Raw genomic sequence first — 13,187 nt, forward strand, 5'->3', positions numbered from 1 at the left:
CTGCCGGTATATATTGAGTACAACACTGGACCAAGCACCGATCCCTGTGGTACTGAAGCTTTAATTTCATATAGCCCTGATACCTACTTACTTCTTCATTTTGACTTGGAACCTTCTACCCAGTATGTATATAAGATTTCAACAACATAAAACACGAGTTTGGCAATATGATTGCATACACAATTAACCGATATATAACGAAGAATATAACAAAGTAAAATTTGAGTACCAAATAAATAAAATAAAATTCATAACATTTTTATTTCTCTATTTAGTTTTGATATTTGTGTGAATTTGCGCGCCATCTGTTGCTCAAGTTAAGAGGCAGGTTTTTATATAATAATTTAGGGTTTTTCGACAGGTGAAATACCGCTAGATGGCGTTAGTATCGTGAAGTCCGTTTGACGTTTCAGTCTTGCTTGCGATTGGCTCATTAAGATATTTATCCACTGAAATCTGTGTTCCTAATAACAAACTAATTGAACACTGTTTAGAATTTAGTTCATTCAGTCACACAGAAGTATACGTACGTAATAGTCTAGGGATGGTTCGCTTATGGGATTAATAGAGGTATAATATATTATTATAGTTGAAGTATAGTTCAGTCAAAATTATAGCAGTGTCAGCATTTAATCTGGACCTAATGTTGCAAGCGAAAGGGTTTCCTTAAAAAAACAAAATAATTCAGTTACTTGATTTATAATTAGTAAAATAAATTATATCAAAATACGTTTATACATATTAGCAAAAATCAGGGTCGGATTTAGAGGTCTGGGAACCTTAGGGCAATTAAGGAGTGGAAGTCCACGAAAGCGAAAAAATTCTGAAAAAAACCTTAAAATTAATGTCTTGATGAAATTTGAAACTATCATTTTTTTATCTTGCCTGCTTGGGATGCCCTTCCCTAAATGCGGCCCTGGCTAAAACTTTGTTAAATGTAAATACCAAAACTTGTATCGGAAATTAAAGTACATCGCCTGTGTAATAATAAACACACATAATAATATTGGACGGACTTAAATACAGCCTCATTATTCAGTACAAATAAAAACTTTTTGTTGGAAAAAAAACATTTTTAACACCCACAAATTAGCTTCCCCTTGTTTGTAACTAATAAATAATATACCTAATCAAGTAAATTTTAATCTACTTTCAACTGTCCAATGTATTTGAAAATTGATACATGTATAGAGCTCCAATGAAAATGCAACTAAGTACGGTTAGCAAAAATCTTGTCTTAGAATAGGAAAGAAAAGATAATGTATTTATATGTAATTATAGATTCATGATGTCTTACAAATATTTCATAAAAATTACAATCTTTAAATGCTTTAAAAAATACAATGTAATCAAAATATAGATCACTTATATGGGAATGTTTTAAAAACGGCTAATTTGTGAACTTTCAATAAATAGTAAAAAAATCCAAAAAATATTTATACATATAAGTATGTGACACGACCCAGGATAGGACCTGTTCTCAGTTAAACATGTTAAGTTAATCATATGATTTATAATAATAATAAATAATGCACATGCCCTGAAGAAGGTCTGCTGAAATGTCCAAACCTTGTCAGACAGTTCCCAACTTATAATTAGCGGAGACATTTTTTTTAGTTATTAACAGATGATACAGTTAGTATTTAACGTATTTTTAAATATTCAAATATTACTAGATTTGGCATAGTAAATGCATAATTCGAGTTATTTGCGATTACCAAGTTATAAATATGAAACCTGTTGTACATTCAACTCACATTTTGGAAACCGTATACACGTTATACAGTGTAACAAATTTATTCAAATGTAATGATGCTCGGAAATATTTGAATACCTCGCCTGCCACGATAGATCTAATGAATGACGGCTATATTCTGGAACGTATATTACAGTTTGATTAATTCGAGTTAACACTTGGCAGATGGGCGTGCCTTCAGTCAATTTTCAACTTTGACGTCATACAAATAAAGCCATTTTTAGTATACCGCTACCCACGTTTACGGATTATGTAAAAACTATTTTATTTGTATGACGTCAAAGTTGAAAATTGACTGAAGGCACGCCCATCTGTCAAGTGTTAACTCCAAGTAATCGTACTGTAAACATACGTACAGCGAGGACGTTGGCAAACCAACCTTCGTTTCTTGCCGTCCCGCACGCTAATATTATTTAATAAAAGAGTAAGAGGGACGGCACGATACGAACTTCGATTTTCGAATTTCGTATTTTCGTAGTTGCCCCCCTGGGCGTGGTTGTGAGTCGATTAGCTTGGAATGTTATGCATTGATCTGAAGTGCAACAGGTCCATTATCTTACAAACTAATAAGAATAAGTATACAGTCGGTCAAATAAAACGTCTACCAATTTGAGATGTTTATGGGCGGTGGTGATCTCTTACCATCAGGAGATCCACTCGAATAAGAAATTTAAGATTGAACATAATTTGTATAAAAATATAATATATAGATAAGACGGCTCTGTCATTTTGAAAGTTTGACTATACTGAGATAGGTATTCATTTTATTTCCTAGAAAGTTGTTCAAAAATTGATAAAGCACTTACTTGGCCGACCGGACTTAGAGTTCAGAAAAAATACTTTCTAAAAATTTAGATAAAACAATAGCCTTAAAACCCAGATCTAATTATCAATAATATTTATATCAAAAAATACATTCGCTATTATAAATTAAACATACAAAATATTATTTCAATATTAACAAAGGTTAAAAATTAATCAAATCACTAACCATAACGATTCTTCATATTCGAATAAAATATTTTTAATATTGAGCAGTCGTTTGATTTAGTTTAACATTTGGCAGTTTTTAAAGTTGATGCTTGATTCTGATAGGCTGTAAAGCCTACCTCGTGATTGGTGGATACAGAAGCAGAAGTGACCAGCATGGAAGAGTACTTAAAATTATTCCATAATAGTCGATAGTCCCTGTAACTACGAAATCCAAAATTCGAACTTCATATCTTGCCGTCCCGCTAACGCTTATATTATTTAACACGAGAGTGAGAGGGACGGTGCGATACGAACTTCGATTTTCGAATTTCGTAGTAGCCCCCTGAACATGTCAAACGTCGCTATTAAACTTTACTTAGTCATACTGTTTCAAGAGTTACAGCGAATGAATTTAACAAAAGAATAAATGAAACTCATACGACAGGAGTCGCCTTTAGGCAACGCCCCTTTTTTTCCTACAGACAACACTTACCGCTCATTAAATGCATTTATCGCAATGAGGGTTTTCACTGAGGCGAAATATCGCTAGATGGCGTTGGTATCGTCAGGTCCGTTTGACGTTTGCTTGCGATTGGCTCATTTAGTTATTTAACCAATCACGAGCAAACGTCAAACGTCAAACGGAAATCACGATACTAACGCCATCTAGCGCTATTTCACCTCTGTGAAAACCCTCATTATTGAAAACGTTCTATACAAAAACTGATTCCATAAAACAGGGTGACTTTCAACTGAATTTGACGACGAACTTGCTCGTTTTTATTCCCGTTTTGAAAACTCCAGTTAATATTTCCATAGATCCTCCACTCAGCTGTTTCCACTAGAGCTGTGCTGTGCGAGGATAGGTAAATGAAGCGTTTCTATTGATTCATGAAAAACATTCCTCACACATCTCTGGTGGAAACGCATCCTTACAAGTGGAAAACCCACATATTATGGACATCGATTTTAAAACGATCAAACTAATAGTATTTTATCAAAGCCACCGTGTTACACGGTTATTAATATTCGTCGGTGGACAAGCAAAAGTCACTAATTACCACTTAAAGTCAAGAGGAATAATCAAACTTATGCATAGCATCGTAAGGTTAATATTCCACTACTCTTTTTATGCAGTTAGTGACTTATTTTGCTTGTCGCCCGACGAATGCATGCAATAAAAATCGAGTTAGTACAGTCAAACTATCTGAATTGCAACCCAACATAATAAAGGAGACCACAAACCAACCAAAGGAGATTGACAAAGTTTGGGACAAATGCTGCCCAGGAATGAAAATACTTCTAATGAGCTCCTTGCTTTACTAATAATAATACTTTGTAATTTTGTGTTGCGTAATACTTTGTCGTAACAAATAAAATGATGTAGTACTCATCAAAACTTTATTTTTTTATGACTCCTGGGATAGATTCTGAAGCGCTTTAGAGTACGTACAGTTTAGCCTAGTGAGGCCTACGGAGCATTAAGGTCTGTACACTATACACCGTATCATACCATGACCGTAATAGGAACGTATCTGGCACGGAATGTAACGCAACACGGACTACATGTCAATGGCGTGTCATACCCATAGGAAGCTTCACGGCACCGTTTTTGACGCTCCCTGCATGGCGTTGCGTTTTTGAATTTTGGATCTTTGCCTGACACTTTCCTATTACTGACATGGTATGATACGGTGTAGTGGGTAGAGACCTTAAGAGCATTTACCTGCTGAGCTGGCAACGTTGCATTTTTGTTAGCTTTTCTCGATTATTCCATAAAAATTGAATGATAATTAAAAATGTGGTCTGATAGAACTGTTCTTAATATATAAGTTAATGTCTACTTCAATAATTATGCGTGATAGACTTTTATTTCTTTAAAAACGAACAAATGTAGATCGAGAAAAACTATCAAAAATGCAATGTTGCCAGCTCAGCAGGTACAAACGCTCTTAATGTACTGTGTTTAATCTAGGCCAGGGATTGCCAATCAGTTTTAAGTAGGGTCGAGAATGCTGTTTAAAACTTTTATCAAGGTCCAGATTTTTTTTTGTGATAAAGTATTATTTATTTATATGCAAATAAGTAACCAATACGGTATTTGACCACTCCTGATTTTACCATATCTTAATATTATTATGAAAATATAGATATACAGATAGTGTTTAGCGAAAAGAGAATTTAAATCGGTTGAAAATTGGATTTAAAGTGATTTTTTGAAAAACCTATATACCTGTCTTTCTCAAACGGTTTTCTCTATGCAGCAAGTATGGCGGTACTGGCGTGTGACGTCACATGCCAGTATGTCTTTCTCTGTCTAATCTTGAATTTCAAACCTTTATTACTTTGTTATTTGTAAAGGTAGCTTAAAATTGTTTTTCTATTCGATAACAGGCATTGTGTAGTTTTAATTTATAAAACATATACCAAATAGTCAAATACCGTATTTAATGAATTAAATTCGGGTTTTGTTTCGCGTAACTTGATTTTTGAGCAGCTCGATATTTCGGTACAGTCGCATGCGCCATGATCAGGAGACGACTGGAGAATTGCGGGTATGCTGGTAAATTAGTAATGACCGCAATAGTCTAAAATATTGTGTTATAAGTAGCCAAGTAGGTAAATACCTATATTCAAAGACACTTGGCGGTCCGAGGCTAGGCCTTCCGCGGTCCGCCTATTGCCGACCCTTAGGGGCTGTTTCACCATCCATTGATTAGTGTTAACTGACGGTTAAGTGTGATGCCATCTCTATTTGTTTTGTTCGAATAGACGGAGACGGCATCACATTTAGGCAGCACTTAGTCCAACTCCCATAAAAGCAGTTAATCTCCTTTCGTTGTCATTTTAATTTGTATTAAAAAGGTTCTTCCGTGACAGGCTTAGCCGAGCGCTTTGAACCAACGCTAGAACTAATTCTTTGTTACAGATTTATTTTGAATAAACCATTTTTTAACCGTTCCCAACTGCCGTTTTCATTTATTGTCATCATTCATCCGTTTCGATTGTATATTCCTGAATTTAAAGATCTCTTACAGACAGAGCGGTCCTGGCCTCTGTACCGCAAAAATTACAAACGCTAGAAATCGTTATAATTGTTAACTTTCTCATACAAAAAAGTGACAACGTGTATTAAGCAAAGCAGGGGGCGACACTAGCGCAAAACGCCATGACAACTTCAGTTCTCTTTATATTTTGAAACTACCGTGAGACTCACTCATATTAAAATATATTGACCCGGATAACTCACGTCTTAAATCGAGCAGAGCGGCGGCGCGCAGTGCGCGTGTTGCAGCAGCCGCTGAGTCGCGTTGCTCCGAAGACGAAGGGCTAAGGATTAGCCCGAAACATGTCGAGCTAAACTCGATTTAAGACGTGACTTATCCGGGTCAATATATTTAATATGAGTATTAGTACATATAGAAATCATGCACGACATATTTATTAGTAACAAAATAACATGATATTAACATCGATTGTAACGATAGAGCTATATTTCCAATCATTTTATTGTAATAATTATGATATTATAGCATCCCACGGACATTTAAGATACTCAAAAAACTGTTTACGGTTTGTGCTAGTGCTGCACTCTGACGGCAGAACATTGCAGTAATATTCCCTATTGTAGCATTTGTAAGTTTGTGGTATAGGGGCCAGATATTGTATTGTCCGTTCTCCGGACTCCGGACCGCTCTATCTGCGCTGACATAAAAGTTCAAAGCGACGTCTCCCGTTCACTAAGTGTCCCTACTCAGAGTTATCCTTTTTGTTCCTCCTGTGCCTCCTGTGTTTGCTGTTGGAGAGTATTTCGTACGCCTGCTGTATATCCATGAAGCGTTCTTGGGCTGCGCGACGGAGATTGTGGTCTTTAACCTAAGGGGAATGAGATTACTTTTATCACACTTCGGCCAATCGATTTTTTAGTGTAGTGTAGTATGAATTTACAAATACAAATATGTTTATTTTGCATAAAATGTGATACATAAAGTTGGCAATAAAGATGTACACGTTTCACACATTTAACCAGAAACTGGCAAGCAAGATTTTAATGTCAGTAAATTCTAAAGGCTAATGGTGATTTTCCACCGGCGAGACGAGACGAGAATTGAAATTTGTATGCATTCTCGCGCGCCCGCCATACAAATTTCAATTCTCGTCTCGTCTCGCCGGTGAAAAACCACCTTAAGAGGCTAAAACTGTTTATTAAGATGTAAAATACAATGTTATAATTATTATACATATATATGTATAGAAACAAATCGATTAATAAATAAATAATTCACATGTCATTACTACAATCATCGTTTAAATTTAAAATAATCAAAATATTCGCCAACCGAGTAAAAACATAGGGAACAAATCCACTAAAAGTTAGGGGTTGTGACAGTTTAAAGGCAATCCCTTCATGGCTCATCTCCTAAGCATGCTAATAATATAAATTGAAAACATTTTTCTAAGAAAGTGTATTCCTGATGTCCCCTGAGTGACGGGACACATAATAAACACTAAAAAAGTTGATATGGTAAATGAGCTTCCTGTTTACACTCTCGTGGCGAGTTCAGTTGTTTTTGATGCCGCATTTATGCGGGATTTACACTCTCACCTCGTACCTCGCCTCGCGCCTCGACTCGCGACTCGTACGCGAGTGTAAATGAGCTACAGGGCCTACAGGGCTTCACAAGAATCTTGCCCACATCGAATAGGGATTTTGACATCACCAATCAACTGACGTACTTTTTATGAGCTGTCAAAACAGTTCTCCCATAGAGTTTCAATGGCAATAGCGACTTATGACGTCATAAGTCGCTATTTGTTCGCCAACTCAATAAACTAACTATTTATTTGTTTTAAAGCAACAAAAAATCCAATTTTACAGTAAATCGAAAATTAATCTGGTTTTCGGGGTTAAAATAAAGCGTATTTTTACTGGAGTCGTGCCTTCGTATTATTTTTTATTCCTCCTTCGTTACATAAAGGATGACATTACTGGCACTTGAGGTATCCCATCTCAGCCCTCTAGGTTGGCAACGCATCTGCAAAACCCTGGGGTTGTAGATGTTTATGGGCGGTGGTGATCTCTTACCATCAGGAGACCCAGTTGCTCGTTTGCCATCCAGTCGAATAAAAATAAAAAATAAAAAAATACCTTGTCCGGATGATTCTCGCGGGACAGGCGGCGCCATGTTGACGTAATCTCTTGCTGACTCGCATCCGGCCCGAGGCCAAGCACCTACGAACGACAAAATTAAATAAACAATCATCATCATCATCATCTCAGCGTATACAGCCCCACTGCTGGGAACCCGCCTTCTCTCAGCATGAGACGGCTTGGGCCGTAGTTTCCAAGCGGATCTAGTGCGGATTGGGAACTCAACATTGAATCAATTTTAGGTTTGTGCAGGTTTCCTCATGAATGTAAAGCTCGAGGTAAATTTCAAACCAATTATAATTTCGCACATGGACTTCGAACAGCTGCGAGCCTGGATTTGAACCCACGATCCTCTGCTTTAGACCTGCACTAGACTAGACACAACTAGACCAGCACGGCTGTCATTGTCAAAGACTGTAAGACAAATCTATAAAAAAACAACATTGTAAAAAATATTGAATCTTCTTCTGAATCTGTTTGAATGACAATTCAGTTTAATGGCTTTCGTTTTTTGGAAACCTAAAAATGAGTCAGCTTACCTTATAAGCATTCTGTTCGCCATGTGGATCAGACAGTTCAATTATCTGTTTCCAAACTTCGTACCAGCCGTGATGTTGCGCGTACTGGTAGGTCTCATACAGACACTGTTTTACGTCCAGCCACCTAAAAAAAAAATAAGCTCTTGTTAAAATTTTCATTTTTAATACAAGCTTTTTTCGAAAATACAAACTGAGACATGGATGCACAGAAAAACCAGAAAAAGAGACCAGCATTGGGAATCGAACCAAAGTCCTCAGCATTCCGTGCTGCGTGCTGATTATCAACCTGAGATATGTATGCATAGGAAAAAATCGTGTCTAGATTCCTGACCAGCAGTGGTGTAGGGGTTATAGCACGCAGCACGGAATGCTGAGGACTTGGGTTCGATTCCCAGTGCTGGTCTCTTTTTCTGGTTTTTCTGTGCATCCATGTCTCAGTTTGTATTTTCGATATGGTTTCACGGGATACCCGTAAAAGTAACAAATTTGGAATTTAAATAAAAAATACAAATAGACTCCAAAAAACCAATCACAACAAGCTTTTTTGCTGACTGTACTCAATAATGGACGTCTCTGCATCGGAAAAAGCAATCTTTTGTAAAAGGGGAGGAGTTCACGTTACACTATTGTATCTTAGAACCAACTACAAAAACCATGAATACATTTTTTTAACAGTTCGAAGTCGCTGCCTCAGCACGAGCCAACAGGAGTGATAGAAGCTCAATATATAGTATGTAGGTAAGATAGACCACTATTGGTCCACTCCTGCTGGTTCATATTGAAGCATCAACTTCAAACTGGTATAAAGAATATTTGTTTATGCATATTTTTTATCAACTGAGAGCAGAGACTATAATGTCCCTATCTATGCACATTATTGTCTTATCTAGCACATTATAGTCTCTCAGACAGATAGTTACCAAGGGCTCGTGAAGAAATGATGCAAAGCCTCATAGATCGGGACCTCGTCTCCTTCGCTGTCGGTGATGGTGCCGTGGAAGTAGAGATAGCCGGCCCAGAGCGAGAGGAAGATAGTAGCCGCCGCGCCAAGGATCAAGATACGCCTGTCGAATAAAGTATAGCATAGACTTTACCCGCGGCTTCGCGCGCGTAAATCATTAGATCTGGCAGTTGTAATGAAGATTTGGGTGTTAAACCTATTTGTGATAACAGATCACCCTGGCCTGTCATAATATTTAAATTGTGTATTCGAATATATTCTGTCTCTCTCTGTCTTTGTCATTTCAATCTAATTAAAACTGGAACTATCAATCTCTGCTACCTATTTTATTTATCCAAATAAATATCAGGTTATGGGCCCAGCACGCTTCCACTTAAAAATCAAACATTGCAGATTCACAAATGCATTAGGTTTGGTTACGAGTAGTTAGCAAACTTTATATTTTTATTTTAATGTATATATAGGCTGTTGTATTCTTGAACTTAACATATATTGTATATACAGGCTGTCATATTTTTTTTACTGAATATATTGTATGTACAGGTTGTTATATTTTTTGTATTGCTGTACTTTTCAATACAGGATGCTCTATTACGGGGAGGTGTTAAACCTGTGATAACAGTCATATCCTGGCCTGTCATAATATTTAAATTGTGTTTTCGAATATATTCGGTCTCTCTCTGTTTTTGTCATTTCAATCTAATTAAAACTGGAACTATCAATCTCTGCTACCTATTTTATTTATCCAAATAAATATAATTGGGAATGTTGGGATAAGAAATCAGTTTTGTCAAGATATCATTAACACTAAGGACGAGATGATAAAACATAAACTGCATAAAACATCCAAAATTTCTTGACTAAATATCAAGAAAACTTGTGAGGAAAAAATAGTAATTTTGTAACAACATCGAAACTTTCTATTGGATCTTACTTGAAAAAGTGCCGTCTCACAGGTGTCCTCCGCCACTCCTTCGAGAACGAGTCGAAGGCGAGACTGGAGGCGAGAACCATGATAGAGAACCACACGGTCTCATCGTATACATAGTAACGCAGCGGGTAGACCGCATAAGCGGCTAGAAGGGGCCACTTGAGCGTACCCTGCTCGCGACCGATGTTGCCAACCGTCCATACACCTGCGTAAACAATACGGAATTAATTAAATCGACACTGAAATTCTAGGCGTGTTTGCTGTAAGTAAATAGAGGATTCAAGGTTGGAAAAAAATGGAAAATACACTGGGTGTACAGTAAAAATTTTAGCCTATGAACTATTGGGTACTGGGAAATCGTCGGTCGGCATAGTTTACGTATATATCCGTGCAAAATTACAGCTTTCTAGCGTTGATAGTCTCTGAGCAAAGCCGCGGACGGACGGACAGACAGACAGACAGAGACAGACATGGCGAAACTATAAGGGTTCCGTTTTTGCCATTTTGGCTACGGAACCCTAAAAATCCAATTGAATCAACCCTTGCTTTGTTTTTGGCAGGACAATCTTTTTATTTCCTCGTAAGTGAATATAGTATGGATACAATGCCAATTTAAAAGCTAATTTATAAAACATGCATCTACTATTAATCATAGTATGTAATCAATATAAAGTCAGAGTAAAATTAATAATAAAAAATATTAATCAATTAACAACTATCCATTAATTAATGATTAATAATCAATTAATGACAAAAAGTTTTAATTCTGTGATTGTAATCATAATTGCAGCACCCAACAGTGTGCATTTTGATCTACTTCTAAGTCATACCACCTATGAAACCTTCTATGTGCAATAAAATATCAAGCATTAATTAAATGTACTTACCGAGACTAGCAACAAAAGGTATCAGGAGATACAAGTATTTCAGGTTGATGCCCCAGAACTCATCGGGCGGCACAGCTTGCATCATCAACTGGCCCCATGAGTACCCAATCATCAACATCCCCGTGAAACGGTTCATCGAGAATGGGGGCTGCAAAATGACGATGACATTAATAATTTTAAAGCTTTTGGTGACTAAATCAGTCTCTTACTAACAACAATGTGATTATGTCAATACCTTTTATAACAACACCAGTTATAATGACATATTGGATGTAACAACCAAGAACAAGATCCCAACATTCTCTTATATACCAAAATAACACTGGTTATAACCAAACAGCGGATTGATGGCTGCAAATCTGCAGTGAGGACACATTAAACTAATTTTATTAGTTGATATTGATAAAAATGACATACAACCATTGTGTAATTTTAGGAATTTTAATTAAAAAAAAACAACATGTATATACACAAAAATAAACTTTTCTTTAATATTTTATATAATTTTCATAATATACGGTTTCAGATTTGAATCTTCGTCACCTGGGCGACAATATCTATATTAGCCAACTAAATGACTTTTCTAGGTCAACTGTAGTAATTGGAGCAAATTCAAACATTTTACAGTGTTGACAAATATTTTCTGTACTACTCATTTCTATTTTTTTTTTTGGATAACCAATCATTTAATGTTTTTAAAGTTGAAATGCTGCAGGGCTACTACGAAACTCGAAGTTTGTGTTGTACCATCCCTCTCGCTCTTGTATTAAATAGTATAAGTGACAGAGGGTACAACACATACTTCAAGTTTCATAGTAGCCCTGCTGACCTTTGAAGTTTTTTGTGAATTAATTTACCCTGAGGATTCAAATGTAATCTTGATATAACATACTTTTAGCTTATGGACAATATGATGTTAGTATTCATACTTAGCCATAACTTATGATAATGATGGTTAAAATTGTTTTTTATTGATGATGATAAACTTAGTTGATTTTTAATGAATCACTAGCTCTAGTACATATTTGCCCCCATCAATCCGGTGTTTGGTTATAACACTTTATATCAACCAATGGTCTTCAACAACCAAATATTGCTAACCCTTTGATGTTGTTATAAAGTTTTGACTGTAGTAAAATAAGAAAAAACTAGTATAATAAAAGTAACAACAATGTACATACAATACAGTTTAAATACTGTTTAATGTTCTTGACATAAATAGCATTCAAATCTTAAGTTAAGTTACAGACCTAAACAGACATAAAAGTTGTATGAAACTTTGCATTTTCCGAGTTTAAATGTGTCAATATCGACAACTGTATTTTTCCTCATTAATTTTTAAGGCCAGCCCACACCGGAACTTGTCACGAACAAATTGTAAAGTAAGTACTTCTTATTGAAATTGAAATTACACTGTAGAGGGTACTGACCGCGAAAAGTAGGTTACAGCTAAATAATTAACATAACAACAGTAAATTAACCTCACCTTCTTGTTCCTGACCATTCGGCCAACCAGCTCCTCCATGTACTTTGGGTCTTCATTCGCGTCACGGACGTAGCGTGGGATCCTGAGTATCTCGCCGAGCCACCCAATGCCGAAACCACCGAGAGTAGTCCACCAAACAAACGCATGGCGGTCCCGACGCAAGTAGAAGTGATGCACGCCAAATATACCCCCAAACAGCCAAAGCAAGTACGCCACGAGTACGGACTTCTTACCAGGAATACTGCTCCCTTTTATAACCATTTTAACTAGAGAAAATGTGAAGAGCAGTATCAATTACACTTTAAATTTTAAAACCCAACAAATTACAATCAAAGTTTCATTTAGAGATTTTGAAGCTTCTTATACCAAGAATTTTGATGTATTTGCTAAAGATTATTTCGCTGAATTAAATTTTCAGCAGTTTTAAAAGTTTGACGCGACTCGATGTGATGACATGACGTGACTTTGGTGACATTACAAAAAAAAAGTTTAGTGTTGCCAGG

At 36.3% G+C, this 13,187-nt stretch overlaps 1 protein-coding gene across 1 annotated transcript; it reads right to left on the reverse strand.

Annotated features, from left to right (window-relative positions):
• Positions 1-683: 683 nt before the first annotated feature.
• On the reverse strand, positions 684-13,136 carry wus (TM2 and DnaJ domain-containing protein wurst). The gene is made up of 7 exons (XM_074100080.1): positions 12,685-13,136; positions 11,199-11,346; positions 10,315-10,516; positions 9,340-9,483; positions 8,420-8,543; positions 7,878-7,961; positions 684-6,604 (listed from the first exon to the last, which is right to left on the reverse strand). Exons 1-7 carry the CDS (start codon positions 12,943-12,945, stop codon positions 6,479-6,481), a joined length of 1,089 nt encoding a protein of 362 aa, XP_073956181.1. The 5' UTR covers positions 12,946-13,136; the 3' UTR covers positions 684-6,478.
• Between the last annotated feature and the right edge of the window lie 51 nt (positions 13,137-13,187).

This window comes from Choristoneura fumiferana, chromosome Z, assembly GCF_025370935.1.
Source record: "Choristoneura fumiferana chromosome Z, NRCan_CFum_1, whole genome shotgun sequence".
NCBI lineage: Eukaryota > Metazoa > Arthropoda > Insecta > Lepidoptera > Tortricidae > Choristoneura > Choristoneura fumiferana.